General features: G+C 41.9%; 1 protein-coding gene across 7 annotated transcripts in view; it reads right to left on the bottom strand.

Annotated features, from left to right (window-relative positions):
- Positions 1-18,416, bottom strand: part of PLXNB2 (plexin B2) — a 266,904-nt gene that overhangs the window by 44,887 nt on the left and 203,601 nt on the right. For all 7 annotated transcript variants that reach the window (XM_075429278.1, XM_075429273.1, XM_075429274.1 and 4 more), the window contains 5 exons: positions 13,916-14,008; positions 12,665-12,746; positions 8,184-8,356; positions 5,763-5,911; positions 2,670-2,778 (listed from right to left, as the gene is read on the bottom strand). In XM_075429278.1, coding sequence (XP_075285393.1) covers positions 2,670-2,778; positions 5,763-5,911; positions 8,184-8,356; positions 12,665-12,746; positions 13,916-14,008 — 606 coding nt within the window. The remainder of the gene's footprint in view (positions 1-2,669; positions 2,779-5,762; positions 5,912-8,183; positions 8,357-12,664; positions 12,747-13,915; positions 14,009-18,416) is intronic.

The raw sequence follows: 18,416 nt of genomic DNA, 5'->3' as shown, positions 1-18,416 counted from the left end.
AGGTTGTGCTGACTGTTGATCCTCATCAATCCATCTTTAAAATGCATTTCATCATTCAGGCTGGGTATCAACAACAGCCAAGTGTAGCAGTAATTATCATAGAATCTTAGAATGGTTTGGGTTGAAAGGGGCTTTCAAAGATCATCTAGTCTACCTGCCCTGCCATGGGCACGGACGTCTTTCAATAGATCAGGCTGCTCAAAGCTGTGCCCAACCTGACCTTGAACACTTCCGATGATCGGGCACCCACAACATCACTGGGCAACCTGTTCCAGTCTCACCACTCTCATCATAAAAAATTCCTTATTTCTACCCATTCTATCTGAAAACTGACTGTGGTTTTGGTGGTAGACACTAGTCACGGGTATAAGGCTGAAACTGAGGGGAGTACAGATGCAACTCCAGTGTACACAGACACATCAGATTGAGCCGCTGCATTGTCTCCTTGTGCACTGCTTGTGCACCTCTGCCCTGCACTGCCACACACCCACACACCACATTCAGAGTGGCCACTGCTAGAGCTGAAGCTATTGTGCTTAGGGCAATCAGAGCACACAGTAAAAACAGTGATAATTACCAGCGGGAGGGTAGTCAGACAATGTGCCAAAGAAAGGGGAAAATACATAACAGAAAATTTATTTTAGGAAGGCTCTTGGAAAGAAGAGTATTTTCTTTCCTTTATATATACTGAAAAGAAGAGGTTTTAAACAAAGCACAGATTTCACATGTCTGCTGAAAGAAGTCACCAAAGAATTGCCTGAAAACAGCAGTGAAACAAGATTGTAGCTTTTAAGACAACATCAACTGATGTGATTGTCTGCTCTGATCATCTGTTCCCACCCCCGAAGCACCCGTGTCATGCTTATGGAGGTGCACACAAATGCAATGCCCCTGTACCAACTTTAATCCTACTGCAGTCCACAGTTGGTTTCATTTTCTTGTGGAACAAAAAGAAATTAAACTAGAAACCAATTTCCCAGTTTAAAGGCATGAGCTGTATTAGTTGCCATTGCTTTGCATTTTGTAAATAAGAGTCCCCATGGAAAGATTTCAGCAGTAAACAAAAATGCTCTTTATTGGCAGATAGCTTAGGTATCTGATACCTTAGTAACCTCAATGTGGGCAGAAACAGGCACAGAGGAAGTCCTGGACTTGCAGGAAAACCTCCACCTGGATGACGCCTGTCCACAGCGGCTTCTCCTGGTGTCTCACTGACAAGCGATCAAGAGTCTCTCCCTTAAGTAGCCACCAGCAATGGCTGCTTATCTCGCCTCCCAGATGGGCCAAGCCCGGAATCACAGCGCCCAAGTTCACAGACAGGCTTTGCAGCCTACATGGAGGCTTCAGATTACATTTCAACACACTCCATAACATCTTCACGTGGTTTTCATGCAAACCATGGGAGAATCTTTACACACAGGAGAAGCATAGGATAACTGGTGTAAAACGTACCCAACACAACCGGTTCATGTCAAAATCTCATCTCATGTAGGGTTTACTGTCATAGCCTCTGTCCTAGAGACCACAAACACATAAACACGGGAGATTATGTTGTTGTTCTCTGGCTAAGACAAATGAGAGCAACAAAGAAAGACTTAATTATAACCTACATTTCCACAAAGGAACAGAGGACATTTTCAAGCAAAAAGGGTGTTTTTTTGCAGAGATAACATCAGAGAGAGGAGGTATTTGCTTGAAAATTATGGCAAAACCACTTCTAGCCTGTTTTCCAAAACCAAGAATAACCTCCTCTTAGTTCAACGTCATTCTTGACTTATTCCACCGCTTACTGCCCACTCTTATCCTTTCCTTCTCACAAGATATCAAGAACTAATGAGACAGAAGTTTAAATAAAGGAGAAGATAAAAGCCTAACCCACCCTTTATATTTTATAGATTTACAGTTTATAGGTGTAATTTTAAGTAACGATATGAGGACAGAGATTATTTAAACCTCTCAACTATCACAGGCTTTTATAAATTTTGAAGACTTCGTAGATACAGATAAAGTTACTTGCTGCTAAAACCACAGGCCAGACCAGCTAAAACCTAGGGCTGCATTTAGGGAAAGCAACTAAGACACAAACAAAATTCTCCTTCACAGTGACACTGAAAACAAAGCACATGTGTAATATGAACACACATCACGCTGTCTGTGGCTCTGCATGCTGTATTTTTGAATGAAATAAATTATTAAAAAATTAATGTACCTTCATTACTTATTCTTCAGCTGCTCTGCAACCATTCTTGTAATTAAGAACATTGACTAGACTAAACACTGTGATTAAAATAGTGCACCAACTGTGCGTCTAAAGAATACCTAATTTGTTGCAGTGCTGATTTTTTTTTATTCAATAGTGACATTTCAGAGGTATTATGTCACTACTGAATAAGTCTATTACAGTTTCTTTTCTACCACAACTTTTTAACTTGAATCACAAACAGCATCATCCTGTTTTGAGACTCTGGATCTATGGATCAGAATGGATTTTTGGTACACCCTTTGTATAAAGAAATGCTTAAGTGTTTTCTTACATACTTGAACGACAGTGCTATTGATGAAACAAAGTTTGTAAGGCAAACACAAACAACTCTGTGCTTAACAGGTAAGCTCCTAACTTAAGTCATGTGCAAGGTATAAAACAGGTCTCTGAAAAAAAATGCACTTACCTGATATGTAAATAGCACTTCACTTGGTGATTTACCTAACTTTCCATTGATGTTAACTTCAATTTGACCTTGTTTTGGTTCATTCATTGGTCCAACTTGACATACAATCCTAGCAAGAAAGAATGTGAGTTTATCTGTGAGAAGTAACAGCTGCAATACCAATCCAATGTATGTGAGCTACCACACACACACTGCCCAGCAGAAGCACTAACTTTGCTTTACCCTACAGAAGGTACTTGAACGCTGCCTCAGATTCCCAGAAAAAACACCCAAGAATAGTTTATTCTTCTATCTAAGGGTAGGTAAAACTAAAACCTGAGCACTGTACACAGCAACTACTTAGCACTCCGTTAGTAGAGGTGCCTTCTACAGAAGACTCGAATTCAGCCCAGAAGTCAGAGACGAGTCTCTCCAACCCTACACAACACCTTGTGATGCCAAAAAAACAAAGGACCTCCCCCACCCCCAAGTTAGAGTCAGACTGTCAGCTAGGTTTTAACTTCGTGTCTTTTAGCTGCTGAGACTTCTGTTGTGCATCCTGCTGTCTTTAAGCTTTCAGCTACTGTACTTTCACACCTGCAATCAAAATCCCTTTAGAACTAGTTCTCTGAAAAGAAATCCTCAGACAACCCACGCAAAATCAGAGGTCAAGGAGCACTGGCCGAGAAAACACTGCCTTAACTACACTGCTGCTGAGTGGTAGCTAGGATGTTTAAAATGTTATTTCAAACAGGTGATCCACAGGATATAAGCATGAAAATGCAATAAGGATTCAACACACTCGAAAACTGGGACAAATGCTTAATGCAGAGCTGATAATACAGTCAGATAAGGGGGTAGATAATGTTTGCAGCCCGCGCAGGCAGACAGCTTCATACGCACAGGGACACACCCTGAGGGTCACCGCTCATCGCCTTCGCTCCTTCCCTCTGGGATTATTGCTATTCTTCCTTAAACACTGCACGACTGCTTAAAAACCAAAACTCACATAGGAAAAAAAAAACCCAACAACCCCAAATTACTGGGTATAATGTACTTAAATCGAGACTTATAATAAAAGGATTCTCAAGTCCCTCTGCAGCTCACTCCAGACTTTTCTGCCTGGGTACTGGCAAATGGACAAAATTCTCTAAATTCTTGCATGTCCTGGCATGTGTATGGCTGCCTGAGTCTGTTCCTCATCATCCCTCTACTGTATTCTTGGAAGTTGTATCTTCTTGTCAGGCAGAAACAGGAAACGCTGCCTTTGGAGGAATTTCTACCATATGTCAAGCTAGGGAAAGCAGTCGGGGGCCGGGGCCGGGGGGTGTGCGCGTGAAACGCCGTCGCATGGTTAGCAGGGACTTTAATTGAGAAAAGTTCCCTCCCCCCGCAGCGCTGGCATTGCCTCCCTTCCCCCACGTTACAAATGGAAAACTACAAAGAATGAGAACACGACTTCTCCAAGGCCAACAATTAAATCACTGCAGAGCCAGATAGCAGCCTTAAGTGCCTTAAATCTCGCTGCTCTGCTGCTCATGGGAGCAACTGTCTCCTAAAAATGACTAGCTTTTTACTGCAGAAGGATAGGGAAGCAAGACCAGGCACTTTTTTTTTTTTTAAATTAAATTAAAGAAGTTAATAATAAAACAAAAGAATAGAGGAAAATAAAGACAGAAAATTACAAATACATATTCAGAGATTCTGAATAATTTCTTTTTCAAGGCTTCCCTAATGGAGAACATCCTCCACAACCCCCTAATTTGTTGATAAATGACATTATGCAAGTTGCATTTGTTCACACCCATTACCATACTGGCAGAGCTTAGGAAACCAGTAATGTTGCTATGATACAGGGAACCAGTCATCTCAGTTCTGGCTCCTTTCCATGTATTTAAAAATATCAAAAAGCTTTAGAAAAAGCCAAGAGGCTGGGGAAATTCTTGTAAGGTTATGCTGCAACTCCGTGCAGATTTTGCAAACACTGAAAATTGGGGATGGGAAAAGATGGCTGTAAAAGAGTTGGGAATTTTGTGGATGGTGATGCACACGTAAACGCATGAGTGATGGCAATGGATCTGGGAAGCAGTAAGATATACAGCTATGTATACATTCTTTAGTCCTAGGGGCCTGGGAAGCTTCTAAATGCCTGATCCACAAACTGACTAAAGCCAAACATTTTTCAAAAGCTAAAAAGAATCAGTTAGGTATCTTCAAAATCCCTTTCAAAACACGCCAGAGAAATAGCAAAAAGTTACTGTATTACACTTTAAATTAGCTGAAGGGAAAGAAAGCCAAGGTTTCAGCTGCAGCTTTAATATCAAAAGTGAATGAAAGAAAAATCACACTGCTTAAAATATGTCATTACTCTTAATATTACTACTGAACCTTCATGCTATGCTTTTTATCAGCTAATATCAAAAGGGTATTTCCTTCCTGAAATTAGATGCTTGATATAATCTGTAGTAAACACCTAGATACCTAGAAGAATTTAGGCACCTTGTTTTCATTTTTGGCACTGCTTAAAAGTGCGACAAGTAATCCACCATACATCTACCAACCTGCTTAGGCAATTCAACACCCATGGACTTGTTGGCTCTGCAATGAAACTTAGTCATCTAAAGCTAAACCAAAACTCCAGTCTCCCTCCCTGCCCACAGGAAAATAACTTCGTGGCTGGACTAAAACAAAAAGATTTAAGCTTCCTCTTGCTTTGCCTACTTTCCCATAAATCTTTTATGCTTGGTTGCATGGTAGTTCAGGTTTAGCAACCATTTTAGTGACCAGATGCACATCTATGATGCCTTTAATTTAAAAACAAATAGTCTGGAGACATCTGCAGTAACAGTTTATGAAAGCTTTTCAAACAAGTAAAGAAAAAAAATTCAGTCAATTGGAAGCGGGAGGGTAGTATGCTATCATAAATATGTTGCTGTATTAGAATCTACAATAATTTGAAATACTCAGACATATTACTATGAAATATTGCAGGTGTATTGCACTTGTTCTTTCTTCTACTGACAACCTTTTGTAACCTCAGGAAGATCATATTCTGAAAATGTACAGAAGTTCCTTTTTTCTTCTAAAGTCTTGTGAAAAATATCCTGCAATTACCTTGTGGAAACAGAGTAGAATTCCTCTTTGAAAAGACATTCCTTGTCTGCCACCGTTATATTTTTTACATCTTCTGCTTTTATTCCCAAATTAGATCCCATTATGGTCAAAAGAATTCCACCACTTAGTGGTCCAGTTTTTGGCTCAATCTGTGTTTGCATGAAGGAGAGTTAAAAAAAAAAAAGCAAAATTAAATACCGCAGCGACCATTTTTCTCTTCCATCTTATTTAAAGCCACTTTGACTTACCCACACTTGAAATTAAAAAGATACTTCCTGTAGGACCCCCCAAAAAACATGCTATGTAACTTTAAAATGTCAATTCATTGTTAGCTCAAAACCATTATTCGTCAGCTGCTGATTTTGTGTCTCCTGTGGCAGACTTATGTACAAACCTCTTGTCTGGTGTTTATTATGTTTTAAGTTTGCTTCCTCCACACAAGCACTGTGATTTTGAAAAGCAAATGGATTGGGCTCCTCTCACAACTTTCTGATGGGCTTTTCCAACTTTTTTTTTGCCATAATTTTCTTCCCTTAGGTTCACGTCAGATGAGTGCACCTTCCTAACACACAGTGCTGCCCCACACAGTGTCTTCCAAAGTTCCTCTAACCCCTTGGTCTTCCTTACTGCATCAAATGGTAGGATGCTGAAGTACCTGGGCTGATGCCAATTAAATAATTTGTAATTAAAATGATGACTGAGAAAATCCTGCAGTCGCAGTGGACTTCTGAGGTTGAAATACGGCCTGAACAGGCACGTGAATTCTGAATATTTGTTGGGAGACTAATGTGTTTTGCTATGCAATATATGGAGCACCTCCAGCAAGACCTTTTCAGGTGTTCTGCTTCGGAGGGCTGCAAGTTTATCATCATGAAGAGAGAGGTTGCACAGTTTCTGATGCAGTAACTGGAAGCCAAACAAATACAGCTTCTGAAAGCCTGGACTTCAATGTCTGCTGAGTTTCTTAGATTTAAGCAAGTTTGAGCACAGACACATGGCTGCTGCTGCTGGCTGCCCAGCCCAGCTCCAGAATCACTTGCTCCATTTTCCCACCGGGTCAAGTTCCTAAATCTTTTGCCCGCTGGCCATCCCTATGCACTCAACCCATAAACAAACTAGCTGAAAAATGACTCAATGGTTTGTGTTGGCTTTTCCAAATCTGAAACTAACAAAAGCTTTGAAAAAACTAATATTTTAGTATTTTGTATTTAATCCACAATCGTGTACAAACAGTATCCCAGATGAAAACACCTTTGTTTTTCTTAATTTTCCTTTTCCTTCCCACTCAGATCATCTTTATCTGGGCACAGCTATCACACAGGTAGTATTCTCCATACTTTTTGTTGAAATTTTACAGTATTTGCCTTCCTTGTCAGATTTCAACTGTTTACCTGCTATTTCTTCTTAGATACACCATCACGGCCAACCTCATCCAGCGTGCTGCCGGTCTGCCTGTACCCACACAGCACCTCCAATCGCGCAGCCTCAGAAGATGTAGCATCTCTACCAGTTTGGGCCATGGGTTTCAGAATTAAACAGTTCTATCTTCTTTGAGTGAAAGACCCCTGCTATGACTCTCAACCTCTGTCATGCAGTTACTGCATTTTGTGATAGCTTGGAATATGTTCTCATCAAATGCTATGCCTGAGTTTCAAAGTGTGGATACTACTGTTACAGCAATTTAGATTTACTTGCCCAGCAAAAGTACATAACAGTTTTTTCTTGACAATTGTGCTCAGAAAAACTGCATTTGGCTTGTTGCTGAAAAGGACAAGGATTTATGACTCCTTGCTCTAGTTCCTGGCCCCCTAAGGCAGACAATGCTCTTCCCTCGCCCTGGGTGAATGCTCCAACAGCAGAGCAAGTCAGGGGTGTACATTTGGCCTCTCTGACTTCTCACATTCAACTTCTGCAGCCTTGGATTTGATTCCAGTGTGGACTGGAAAATATCGCTGACACCTGGAAAACACACTGTGATGCAGAAACTACCTGCTCCCTTATTAAATACTATTTAAAGTCTATTTTGAAGCCTGTTAATGAGCCTACTAAGTGCTTGTAGTTCCAGGAGTAGTGAACTTCTACTACAGACTTATTTCAGGTAGAAAAGGACTTCAGGGGAGAAAAAAATCCATGCTAATTCGCAACAATCAAGTGTCACATTTAAGTGTACACTGCTAGCCTGGCTTCTGGCACAGCGAGGACAAGGCTTGAAAAACAAGGAGTCTCAAAGACTCCATTCAGTCTCTTATTTTGAGTCTTTACAAATCTCTCACACAGATCACTACTGGCATTATTTCCTTGCAGCTATTTCAGAGGCTTACTTAACACCCTAGGAAAAAAACTGCCTTTCAGCGTGAGCTTGCTTGGATGCTTTCTCCCGAAAAATAATACGCTGGTAGGGTGAGAAAAAAGCAATCTTACGCGAGTGATTTCTGGATGAGGACACGTGTCGGTGGGAGGAGCGTGACAGAGTTTTTCATAAACGCACTTGCTGGGCTTGCCATCTTCTTCACACCAGACACACTTATAGTCGTGATGGGCCGCGAGGCACAAGCTGCAGTCGTTTCGTCCATAAGAGCAGTTGTACAGAGTCACTGAAATGTGAACGGTAAATGCACTTAGACATTTTCCTCTGTTTTAAAAATTTCAGTGTGTTAGAGGAAGGAGAACTAATCCTGTGCACAAAGCTTGCCTATTGCTGAGTTGAGTCATGTGAAGAATACACACACTCTTGTACTCAGTCCCTGAATAATGTTAAAGAAAATGTATTTTTGCCTATATGGAAAAACCTGAAATCTATCCATGTGCAGAGTATGGATAAACTACCAAGCAGAACCCAAGCGCACTTTTGTCACTCAGGCATTGTCATACCGTTTAAATACAAAGTCCTTTCTCTGACTCTCCTCAGTGAACCTGCCTATACAACTGTTCAAAGACTAGTTCAAACAAACAGACCCTCCTGGCGTACCAGGAGTCAGACATGGAAGGGTATAAACTCTGCATGGGTGTCAGTGGGGACAGACATCAGCTGGCACGGGACCTCTGCCAGTTGCATATTTAAAGGAAGAGAGCTGCCTTTGTTGGCCGTTTCCAGGACATTTGGGCCTTTCCAAAATCACCACTAAAGCCTGAACCGAACAGAAAGTTAACACTTAATGAAGTGTTATCCTTTGTTCAAGATAATACCTCTTCATTTCTCCATTCTTCTCTACCTTCTTGCTTTTGTTTTCCCTTTTGTCTTGAATTGCCGTCCTGATACACGCCTTATTCTTTCTGTAGAGGGGTTTAATTCTAGTTATTCTGAGCCAAGAAATCAGGTCTGACAGTCATGTCTCTGTTATTGGATGGACCACGCACCAACTGTCCCAGACACTAAGCTTGTTTTGGCCCCCATCAACTTCTAGCATGTTGCAGTCACTGAACAAAATTAATTTTCCCAAATAGATGCAAAGCCTTGAGACATAGCTGGTGGTTCAGCACCATACGGAAAGCCTGGGCTTGGAAGAAAGCATTTGGAGATGCACTTGAGAGCTAGCCCAGAAGAAAACAGACTGAAAAGACGCCATGCATTTCTCTAGGGGAAGCATGCAAGTTGCACAGATCACTCAGCATGTGAGTGCTGTGCTTCCCTGGCAAGGTGAGCTGATTATTGTAGAAAGGGAGACTTCTCGCTCCCTCCTTTTCTGCTCCTTCCCTTTACACCTGCTTTGCTCTGCTCTTTGGCTGCTCTTTTTCTGTGGCCACAGAGCCTCACCCTCTGTCACCGAGGCTCTGGCACTTGTTGAGTCTTGTAATTCAGCTTGATTTCCCAGGACAGCAGAAAGCTCTCCAGGTTTCCTCCTGTGCTCTTTCAAGGGTTAAGCGTCCTCACAGATGGGAGAGGGGAGTACAAGACAGAGACTCACCATCTCCCCTTTCCAGTTGTGGTGAGCTGTTTTATGTGCTCATTAAGTCTCAAGAAATGGCACCCTTTGTGACACTGGGTTTTGTTCAAAGGAGTTTCATCTTTAAAGATGCAGGAAGAAAAGCGAAGTAAACAGAGGTGATCAGATGTGGGCAAGAGAGACTAGGATAAATCCCTTTGAGATTGCATATGGTAAAGGCCATCAAAAATGTCTATTTAAAGAAAGTTTTTATTCTCAGAAGAGCAGGATTCTAGGAAGGACACCAGCAAAACCACCCTCCAGCCACTAGTATTTCAATGCACTTGATATCTTCCTAGATAATAGCAGCAGCGGTAGCTTTTTAAATCTAATTCCATGAGGCGGCCATGTCAGATCTCTACTGAAACGAAAAAGTAAAATGGGAATGCTGGTTTTCCATTATTTTTCAGCAGTGTCCTTATTCCCCTGCTAGGCATGAACACTATTACAGATGCACAAAACTTGGCTACAGTCTCTCTGCCGCTTGCATGAGAGCATATAACCTCACCAGGGCAGTTGTTCTCTAAATGCAGCATATTTAAAAACCTCAGTATTCAGTTTCACAGCTAGTCTTGAATAGAATAACACGTTCTTATTCTTTCCTTTACACTGAAGAGTTAATGCAAAGATGAAGCCTGATTTTAACCCTTCTTACATCTACTCAGCATATCCACTTGATTTCAAGTAGCTTTACCAGCACAAACGCAGTTGAGACATCACTAGAGGTATACACAAAGCTGAGGGACTTTGGCATTTGTAACAACGAATCAATGAAAAGAGCATCCATTCGATTCAACCTCTATCTTGAATTCTCAAGGAATCGATGAGCACAAAGCAGGAGCAGCACCACTTGCTTCATATACTAGGCTCATCAATATGGAAGTCACTGAGCAATAAACATAACTCAAGCAATATTTTCAACAGTTGGTGTGTTAACTATTCGCTCTGTATGTTGGAGGTGAACGTAGTGCTGGGCAAAAGCACCGGACTGACAGCCCTGGTACGTTGCCGTTTGCTTCTATAAGCAGAAGAGATCGTGCGGGCAGCGGCAAGGAAAAGTTTCCTCGCATCTACACTGTGAATTGCTTTTGCAGGAACCAGATTGCTTTCTGAATCCAGCACTCTGAACGCTTGCTACTGCACGGGGCAGGTAATAAACAAATCTTCCCCTTGCCTTCCTCAACCCTGCGCTACCCACCCACACGGTACAGCACAGGAATACCCTTACTGAATTACTTTGTTATCCTTCATCGTCCGGACAGGGATTTTCATCCCATCCCTCAGTAAACAATGTCAGCACTGCAATGTCTTGACATCCCTCACATCCAGTTGCATAAATGCCACGGAGAAAGCTACGGCCTTAAAGCATTAAACACTCCCCCTGTTCACTGATCAGCTCATTAAATGTACCAGCAGCAAGCCACTCATTAGATTTCGACTCTTATCCATCACCTTGAGATACCAGCTGTGAAATCATTGATAAAAAGGACAAAGGATAAAAGAGATATATTGGATTTCATACTGTTCAGAACCCCTGATGGCTTTAGATGTAAAAATGCTATCGTAACTTAGTATTCACTAAGTGTTATACAAAGAAATGGTTCTTTCACTGGCAGGTTCAAAGGTGCTTCTCAGCATCAACCATATACCCAAAGCCAATTCTTTCCAAGACACACAAAAATTATTGAGCTCCAGATTTCATACGGCAAGGAAATTTAAAAGCAGGAGAGAATTTGGATTTAAAAAATCCCTTTTATAATAAAAAGAGACATTTGTTGATAATTTTTCAATTCCCCTCTTGCAAGGGTTCTATATTTCAATTTGAATGATAACATTTCTTTAATAACTCAGCTACTTCTGTTTTTCTATGCTTTTCCCAGACTGAGAAAAAAGATGTTGGGAATAGCTGGTCCAAATTCCACAGTTTTAAACATCACAGCCTTTGGAATGGAAATTAAGACAGTGTGAGATTGTAATATGACCTCCCCGTAACATTCATGCCAGGTCCTCTTTTAAGCACTTTCAACACTGCATGCAAAGCCATAGGGAAAATCTTCTAAAAACATACTTCTATGCTGCCAATAAGAAAGGGAATAAATTTAAATATTGTACAGATGGAAAAATATGGTCTGAAAATTTAATCTGCAGGGGAAATTACTTGGGGGCAGTATTAGTTTTCCTGACGTTGACTTATCACACAAGTGTGTCGCCTCGCAGTTTTTGCAAGATTATGCCTTAAATTTCAGTCCAAAGGAGTGTAATGTACGTCCCAGCTCCCAGATACTGCTCCACTGATTTTGATGGAGCTTCCTCACCTCATCTCAGGACTAGGCTCACAGACAAAATTGCTTCACTGTTGTATGTTGAAAGAAATGAAGAAATTTGTATTTATAAAGGAATTTCTATCAGAGACCAAGTCTTTGTGCTATAAAACACTTACTATACTTTTTGTTGCCCTAGAAATAAATGAATAAAGTAATGGGCTGAACGCACACTGAATGTTTCTGTGCATTGCTGATCGTCAGCAGATGTAAAAGCTGCAGAACCTGTCTGAGCTGAGACAGAGCCGAAAGTTGAGATTTCAGGTGAGGTCCATACAAGAGACAGTGAGAAGGATCCCCTTTCTGCTATTGGAAGGGGAAAGAGTTCATCGGGGAAGTCAAATGGCCATTGGAAAAAAAAAAAAGTCAAACTACTTAGGTACGTTTGAACTGTGAAGCTTCGCTATTAGGATTGCCCTTCAGAGCAAAAGCAAACCTGAAAATAATGGCTGCATATTTAAAACAGCCTTTAATATATAACAACACTGATGTTTAATTCATGAGTTTAGTATTAATAACTTCTGATCTGTCAGATTTAATTGTTTCACCCAAACCAGTAAAACCTACAAAGGTAACATTCACATGACTCCAAATTACGAAGCAATAGATCTCTGTTTACTGTAATTAACCTCCCTTTAATCCTGTATTTCATACTTACCCATCAATTTGCTGTCAATCTTGACCTTATCTGTTCTTATGGATAAGTTAAGTTGTAGGGTCTCATTTGCACTGTAGGAGAACTGGAAAAGATGACACAATAAAGATATTTATACCTTCATTTGGCAAGGTTAATTTCATGCGTTTTCTATGATTCACAATAATCAGAGCTGTGAAGGCTTTATAAACTATCCCAAACCTTATGGTCTTTTTTTCATCTTGGCCAAATACATTTATAGAAAAATGTTTTAATGAACCTAATCCTTCACAATCAGAATTTTCAAGTACCAAGGGACAGCAATATCTGAATACCCACTTTTCATTAATTTAATTTACATTTGGTTATAAGCATCCAAGTAGCAAAGCTACTGTTCAGATTCAGTAAGTATAGCTGCTGACCCTGCTGAGTTCTCCCTTCCCACACCATCTGGCCCCTTTACTTCTGTGGACACGGCAGACTCACACCACATGGAGGGGAAATCTCTTGCATCTTTTGCAGTGCAGCCCCCTCTTTATACCCAAAGCACAAGGTTCACATGCTCCAAGACATGAGCTTCGGCTCAGGCAATAACAACCAGGGGGAAAGAAAAAGAGCAAAGAAAAATACAATGGTTTTATAAAGCAAATGCTTTGTGCTAGGCTCAAATGCTGCATAAATGCCAATTAGTTCTCCAAACTACTCTATTAGTAAGCTTATAAGACATAAAGGTTAAAGCCAGCATAACACTTCTGAGTCCAACTTTGAGCTTGGTAAATAGACTATTTTTTAAAAATATTATTTCCTTTCTCTGTGAAATAAACCAGAGTGAAAGAATCTCAGCTAGTATGTAGCCAAACAACAACATACTGTTACCATTCCCATTTTTACAAATGTAAAATAGGAAAGATAATGAATTGGAGTGTGGAGAAGGAAAGCTCTGAAATTCTCATCTTTTCTCCTCAATGATTTCACCAGATTGCATAAAAAGCAAAGAATAAAAGACTAATGGTCCCAAATTTCTCCAGGGACAGTTCAATGAATCCACGGATTGCACAGACAGAGAAATCAAAGATCGAGGGCTTTGAGGGGAGACCCTGGGAGCTCTGAGCCAAAGCTGCTGCCTTTGACTGCTACTGCCAAACGAAAATTGCGGTGACTTTCTTCCCTGAGGGAAATCAATATTACCTGTATATTTCTGGACACATGTGGACACTGGAACAGGTCTGTAAGAACTGAATATATTTGGTAGGCGAATCATATTTTTGCATTTACCTCTTTACTCATGAACGAGAATTTTCCTTCCTCTGATTCATCAACAGGAGCTTCAAATTCAAACTGGCTGTTTCCAACCACAAATCTTTTATCCTATGGAAAAGAAAAGTTCAGCTTAGAATTTGTATAGCATCACCAAGTGTAATAAAACATCACCAGGCAATATCCTGTTCAGTACTGGAAGTAACAAGAACAAATGGAGAAGGCTAACCAGTTAAAGTCATCTTCTGGAAACAGAGCTACTGAAACACTGAGCCAGTACAATCTGCTACCTTGCTGCACCCCCCACCACGTTCATTAAAAGTGCCAGCACCAAGCAGTACAAATAAAGCAAGAACGTATCTAGCACTCTGTTCCAGGGAGCAATAAGAAAAAAGCCAAGAGACGTGAATACTGGATGGTTTCACACATCAGATGTGTTATTAACAGAGCCGCACGAGTTCTGCCCTTTAAGGTTTTCTCTGTAGGGATGCTGGGCAGAGCAGGAATGCAAGAATTACAGGGGAAAATGGAATGAACATCTCTCAGACCTTGCTGGCTTTGTTTCTCCCGCCTCACCATGGCTCCAGCTGTGTTTTCACAGGACAGTCTTAAGCACCAGCTTAAGGGTATTCCTGCCTCCTAGACACCTTCTTCCCCCTCTCCTGCCCCTAGGCCCTAAATTCATTAATTCCTGCCTTTAGGCTGCAGCACATACCGAGACCTACACTGCACTGGCAAAACTCTCAGCTCGGTGGTTCTGTGAGTCAGTCAAGGAACTGAGCTGGCTGAAAACCAAATGCATCACCCCATGACTCCTGTGCTGGGTCATTCTCCTGCGTTGGCCCACAGCACAGCTGCTTTGCCAGAAGAACCAGAGAATGAAATAAGTAGCAAGGACATTTTCAGACAGTACTGTTGGTAAGGACTTACAAAATCAGAGCCCACTGGGAGACAAGACCACCTTCAACTTCTCAGAATCACAGAACGCCCTGGGTTGGAAGGGACTTTAAAGATCATATGGTTCCATCTCCCCTCCCATGGGCAGGGACACCTTCCACTAGACCAGGTTGCTCAAAGCCCTGTCCAACCTGGCCTTGAACACTTCCAGTGATGGGGCACCCACAACATCCCTGGGCAACCTTTTCCAGCGTCTCACCACCTTCATAATGGTAAAAAACTTCTTCCTTATATCCAGTCTAAACCTACTGTCTCTCAGTGTAATACTGTTGTCCCTTGTCCTGGCACTACAGCCTTGCTAAGAAGTCTCTCTCCATCATTCTTATAAGCCCCCTTCATATATTGAAATGCCACAGAAAGGTCTCCCTGCAGCCTTCTCTTCTCCAGGATGAATACTCCCAACTGTCTCAGCCTTTCTTCACAGGAGAGGTGTTCCAGCCCTCTGACCATTTTCATAGCTCTCCTCTGGACCTGCTTCAACAGGTTCATGTCTTTCTTGTACTGGAGACTCCATGGCCGGATGCAGCACTCCAGGTAGGGTCTCATGAGAGTGGAGCAGAAGGGGATAATCACCTCCCTTGACCTGCTGAGCACACTTCCCTTTACTTAGTCCAGCATACCATTGGCTTTCTGGGCTGCAAGTGCACACTGCTGGCTCATATCTAATTCTTCATCCACCAGTAGCGCCAAGTACTTCTCCACAGGGCTGCTTTCCATCCATTCATCCCCCAGTTTGTATTCGGGATTGCCCCAACCCAGCTGCAGGACCTCGCATGTGGCCTTGTTGAACTTCTTCAGAACTTCACTTTGATGCCTTCTGTGGATGTAAAGAGCTAGTCCCTGCTTTTGTCCAGAATTGCCTGAGTCTTGGAGCACGTGGCAAAAAAACAGTGGTTACTTGATTCCTCTTTCCTGTTCCAAGGGTTAGTAAGTAGTCTCCTGCTGTCATCTAAGCCTCATGTATGAGAATCTTCTCCTATTTATCTGTAGCTGCTTCTTCAATGCTGGAATCACTGGTAACTCATGGGCCACTAGGTTTATCTACTTAGGACAGTGGAAACCTTTCCTATTGCACCTTCACTCTGACAGGTTGGGCAGTGGACACTAGAGCCCACCAAGGTTTGGGGCTGAGGAGGAGCATACGCTTTAACCAGGTAAAGGGCCTGACTCCAGTCTCTGGGAGGCTTATGGTATAGAAGGGAACAGACATTTTACTTTGTCCTTCTCAGAAGCTGCATACAGAAAATAAGCTACTGACTGAGCTCTGAAAAGCCTTTCCCGAAAGTTTTGCAGCCCGTTCTGCTTTACAGAAAATGTCTACATACTCCAAGTTTTAAAGCACCTTACAAATCTCTTTTTTGAGAAATGCTGCCTCGCTTTCCCTACTCTACGTTTCAATGTATCATGTGTTTTTCAAAAGTGTTCAAATTCTGCTGCTGCTGCATAAGGCTTTCCTACACCCTCAACAGAAGGTGCTGGGAGAGGAGGGGAGCTTCAGTGTGCGTGACAGCTGCCACCTGGAGCAAACTGAAATCGAGAGTCGCTACACCAGGCTCTTGAGCAGAAGGCCACAGAGCTCACATTCAGCAGTCTGGGTGCAAGGAGAGACACGTAGCAAACACTGGGAAGTGGGTTACACATCAGACACACATGACAAAGACAAATCCAAATGGGAAATCACTTTTAACTAAAATCTTTGGAAGGGCTAATAAGGTTATCTTGATGCTGGTACATCTGCCTCTTCTGCTGTGCCAATCTTTCAACGACTCAGCTGCAGAATGCCTCTCCCAAGTTGCATGCAATATGACTGATTGGCACTAAACTTTCTTCTCAACCACCTGTCCTGGATGAGGCTATTCCCAAGAGACTGACAACAGCTTGGATTTACTTCTCCTTTCTTCTGAAGTTCTTTCAGAGGAAGGAGGGGAATAAAACAGTCAACAGCTTCTCCTCTTTTAGTCCATTTCCCTCCAGTGGGAGCCCTCACAAGGAGATTTATTCATTGTACTGTAAGTTCACAAGTGGAGAGACACATACAAAAAGTGTGAGCTTACTCTTCCACCCTCAGTTCTGCAATAACAGTTTTAGAAGCCATCCACCTCTCCTACTCACTGAGTAAGCCCAGACTTTCACTGCTAATCTCCACCTGGAAATACAGATGCTTATATGCACAGTGTTGGCTAGTGTACTCAGTCACCGATGATAAGGCTGGTTGTGCATTGCCCTCTTAAGCGAAGCACAGATTAAACCAAGATAATAGAGCTAGTTCAAACCCACAACAGAAGGCTCATTTTTCCTTTTTCTAGGCAAGAATTTAGGCAAGGGAAATAGAAGGAAAATGGATATATACTGATGTCCTAATCAATAAAGACCTTAAATGTGCTCACAGCTGCATGACCGCTACCTCCAAACACATTGTAATGCCCAGCATGTTCTGTGGCAAAATCGTTCCACATGAGAAGCCACATGGTGTTTTGCAGTTGGGCTGCGGGCCAAGCCCTAGAAAATATCCATCCATGGCTTCTCCTGAACCACCCTGCCCTCCACGAGATGTTTACCAAAGGCTGAGTGTAAGTTATGCCCTTACTTAAATGAACTTTCAGTAACCAAAGTTATTGCTTCAGACAGCATGACCCCACAGGCATTAGTGCCTGTATGATTATAACTGTTTCATGCCTTTTTTGTCTGTTTTCACATCTGCTTAGAGGTATGTGTATACAGCTGTAGTCACCATGTGCATATATTCAACTCCTGGTGCTGAAGGCATTATTATTTTGGCTTAAAAACGCACCTCTGTACCAGGCTATATGGGGCTGTTCCTGTGGCAGAGATGACATTCCCACATGCCTCTCACCTCAGAAAAAATATTCTGACATAATTTGACACTCACTGTTCTCCAGCATCTTTCCAGCCTAGAGCCTATGCATGTCTTCTCACAGAGACTTGAATTCCACATAAGCCTTCCCAGTTCCAAATTAAATAAACGCATACTAGGTCTGGTCTGTAGGCAAACTGTTAAACATTGCTACCCATGCCAAATATCCAATCCACAGGATGTGTCTGCCTTTGTTAAATGTCATTGATACCTGACAGGAAAAAAAAAAGGGCAGAAGCTTTTTTGTTCCCTTTGCTTACTAGTAGTTCAGAAATATTACAGTGCTTGACAAACTAGTTGAAGGAGTTTTGGGGTTCCTGCTGCTGTTTCTCCTCTTTGGAGGACAAGGGTCCTCTAGAAGTCAAATTCAGCACATCTAGGCTACGCATCTGCCCTGAATTTGTTCTCGAGAGAGAATGGGCTCTTCCACTTATACCAAGGCAGCAGGGAAAGATTTTCCTCTTGTGCAGAAACACAGCTCTTCACAATGCTAAACAAAAGAAAAGTGAGTAATTTTTCTGGAATGCTTTTCCATTTTTAGCAAAGAGAGCCAAGTGTTAAGACAAGTGTTGTGTGCCACATCTTGCATACAGCCAGACATCCTACCAGGGACCAGCCCTGGCATCTCAGAGAACAGACCAAATTCACCAAATTGCTTTTCTTTGTTTACATACATTTTCAGGTCTT

Source organism: Opisthocomus hoazin, chromosome 8, assembly GCF_030867145.1.
Source record: "Opisthocomus hoazin isolate bOpiHoa1 chromosome 8, bOpiHoa1.hap1, whole genome shotgun sequence".
Classification (NCBI taxonomy): domain Eukaryota; kingdom Metazoa; phylum Chordata; class Aves; order Opisthocomiformes; family Opisthocomidae; genus Opisthocomus; species Opisthocomus hoazin.
Note: the sequence above shows the minus strand (reverse complement) of the source record. Positions and strands in the feature narration are given on the sequence as shown.